At 46.7% G+C, this 3,230-nt stretch overlaps 1 protein-coding gene across 1 annotated transcript in view; it reads right to left on the bottom strand.

Annotated features, from left to right (window-relative positions):
- TNFAIP1 (TNF alpha induced protein 1) overlaps positions 1-2,025 on the bottom strand; it is a 14,618-nt gene extending 12,593 nt beyond the window's left edge. The window contains exon 1 of the mRNA XM_006016101.3: positions 1,688-2,025. Coding sequence (XP_006016163.1) covers positions 1,688-1,901 — 214 coding nt within the window. The 5' untranslated portion in view covers positions 1,902-2,025. The remainder of the gene's footprint in view (positions 1-1,687) is intronic.
- Positions 2,026-3,230: the final 1,205 nt, after the last annotated feature.

The raw sequence follows: 3,230 nt of genomic DNA, 5'->3' as shown, positions 1-3,230 counted from the left end.
ACGATTCTAAAACATCCCTGATGTTTCATTCATTAGCAAAGAGGATGTACAACCCGCCATTAAACATTGTTAGCACAGGCTGCAGAGTCAGTGGCAGGAAATCTGTGAGAGAGACAATGCCAAACCCCCTGGTGTGGCAGGAAATCTGTGAGAGAGACAATGCCAAACACCCTTGCGTAGCAGCTACTCTACTGCAGAGACTGGAAGTGGAAGGAGAATGAGAAATGTCATTGAGCTAATATCCTACATTTCCAGAGGGATGAAGAATAGATACTTCGAGAGCTGTGTATGGAAGGAGACAGAAACACAGAGAGGTTTACCTCCAATAAAAGATTCTAAACCCTGTTTGGGTAGTAATATCCCTATTTTAGGTTTGCCGTAACACAAAGTTGCAGTGTTGCCAGGTTGCCACTAAACTAGGTGTCTAACAAGCCAGGTTTAGACTGATGTGCAGCACCTACAAAGGTGCATCAGTTTAAACTCAGTGTACCATAACATCCCTAGGTGACCTAGCACAATCTCTGCATGGTAAACAGCTCTTACAGATGGGTACTAAGAGAAATGCTAAGAGAACACAGATTACACAAATCCCAAGCCTTGATAATACTTTCCATGCTTTTTGGTTTGTATAAACACTGAGATTGGTTTTATTTAAAAACTGCCCCTGATCAGGGGGCCTCTACTTCCTATGGCACAATCCCCTGCTTTCCTGCTCCTAAGGAATTATTCTGGCTGAGAGCATCTCCAAGAGGAAAGGGAAAGCATGTACAATTACTGATCAAACTGATGATCCTCCTTGTCTATTATTTTGGAAAAAAAAGAAAAAAAAAGCCGTGAAGCTCTTGTTTACACTGTACACTGTTGGGCTGCAAAGACTGTAGCTTTATGGCTGCTTGCAGATGTTAAAAAAACCCTGAAATGGTGCTTCACTTTGAACTCGGTGTACTCCTGTGTTAAGTCAAGCGCATGCCCCGAAGAGGTAGCACAGTCAGTTGGTCCTTGACCTGTATAGATCAGACGCTTTAGTAGGTCTTTTATCTAACAGCTGATTGAATCAGCTATTAGATAAAAGCACCAAAAAGCCGTGCTGAAGCACCCGATCTATACAAATGTTGCAGAGCTGGGTAGAACTAGTGTGCTGCTTCCTCCAGTAAAGCACAGTTACTTGGTTGGTTTTTTTAATGTCTGCAAACATCCTATATGCTTATGCACAAGGGTCCAGTCCAAGAGGTCCTGACCGCCGACTAGAACCTCTAAAAGTCATCTCGCTGTAGACAGTTTTACCTGCAACAAGCAGCACATCACCAGGAGAAGAAAGATGCAGCTCCTCAAACAAAGCAGGTCAGAGTTTAAAATAAAATCTTAAAAAATGATGTCACTTACGTACCCCCTTCGCATATTGTGATTGATGCCTCTATGCAACACTATAAAAGCAACAACCCACATACCACCATATGTTTATGCCTGCCTTTTTGCCAGGACATCCACATACCGGCTGTGCCATGAGCAAACAACAATCCCACCTATGAAAGGGAAGATTTTTCAAAGCATGGAGGGGTAAAATTGAAAACCAACAGGGGTTGGGTGTCCCATGCCCCTTGTCTGTAAGAAGTCTCTCCATAAATCTCTTCCATTAACTAAGCTCCCATCCTTAGACACACGCAGCCCCGCTGTTGGCACTGCTTACCTTCCTTGTCAGTGAGCACTTCCATCCTGCCACTGAACATGGCCTTCAGCATCGTGTCGTGCCGGGTCAACACCTGGACTGTGGTGTAATACAAGGAGCCCCCGACATTGAGCCGCACATACTTGTTGCCAAGGCTGCCCCCTTTGAAGCTGCAGGCTTTGGGCTTGGCTCCTGAAGCCGGACAGATGGTGGTTAAACACGTGTCCCCAGACATCTCCTTCTGCAAGTAGATGACAACTCTGCAGCACGTGGGCTTGATGGATTCCGCCGTGATTGGGGAGAAGTCACAGTGCGCTGGGCAGGGAGGGCAAGGCGGCGATTGTCATAATCCACTGGAGCCTTTGACAACGTTAGAAACAAAGGAATGGATTAGATTAGTTGGAACCAACCTTTCTGGCAGGCAGGACACAAATTACCACTGCACCCTCCCCAGCTGCCACTCCAATCCTCTTCTCTTGCCTGGTTTGCTGCTCTGCCTCCTTCCCTCCGCTCCCTGCCCCATTTGCTGCGTTGCTTTCGGCTTCCTGTCCCCTCCCTGATCGGTTGCATACCCAACACACAGGCTGCTTGGACCACTTGTGGCATGTGCGCTGTAGGTTGGCCACCCCTGGATTAGATCAACAGGGAAGCTACATTCCCCAGTGAAAATATGGGACTCATATATTTTAGCCCTGCAAGCTAGTCACGGGGACTGCAAGCTAGAAGGAAGAAAGAGTAGGTTCAAAAGCTTGTCAAGAGGACACACAGCCTTTCAGCATGAGGTTACAATTCAAACCTTACCCAAATAGGTAATGGCTGAAGATTGTCACCATGTTGGGTAACTCATCAAAATGATTTTTAGCCAGACCTCCATTTCCCCCTTCCTCCCACAGGATAAACTTTTCACATCACAAAAACCTATCAAACTATTTCTGTTAGTTTACTGATAGGATTAAAGCAGCACATGTAGCCCAGGCGCAATTATATCAGTATAAAGGTAGCCTACACACCAGGAAATAAATGGATTTAAAGGTATTTTACACACCAATTTATAGATTGATATGTTGGGTTACCTTTCTAACGAAGATATTCTTATCAAGGTAACTTATATACTAAGGAGAGAGAAAAAAAATCTGCTTTTTAACATAAAAAAGTCGTCATTCAATTAAGATGACGCTTCCCACAAGGTTTAACTAATTCACAAGGCAAGTTTGGTCCTAAATTTTCTTTCAGACCAGAGACAACAAAAGGCAACTGCGGTTTCAAGCAATGGCTGCTCCCATCTCCGTCCAGCCAGCGTCTGCCTTTCCGGTCCTTGCGGACTAAACCGATGGGACCCCCCGCTTTCTCCGCGCTGCCAGGGGCACCTCGCACCTCGCCCGGACCTCGTCTCCCGCAACCGGGAGCTTCCTGCGCTCCCCTCCCCCGGGTTTCGGGTTGAGTCGATGGGTCTTGCGTTCCCCCCAATTTTTTCCCTCCGAGCCCCCCCCAAATTACCTAAGGATCATTTGAACCCACCCCCAGCACCTGGGGTGTGACCCTCCCCCCCCCCCCCCAGCACCTA

This window comes from Alligator sinensis, unplaced genomic scaffold (genome assembly GCF_000455745.1).
Source record: "Alligator sinensis unplaced genomic scaffold, ASM45574v1 scaffold118_1, whole genome shotgun sequence".
Lineage (NCBI taxonomy): Eukaryota > Metazoa > Chordata > Crocodylia > Alligatoridae > Alligator > Alligator sinensis.
The sequence above is the reverse complement of the archived record's forward strand: the minus strand, read 5'-3'. Positions and strand labels throughout refer to the sequence as shown.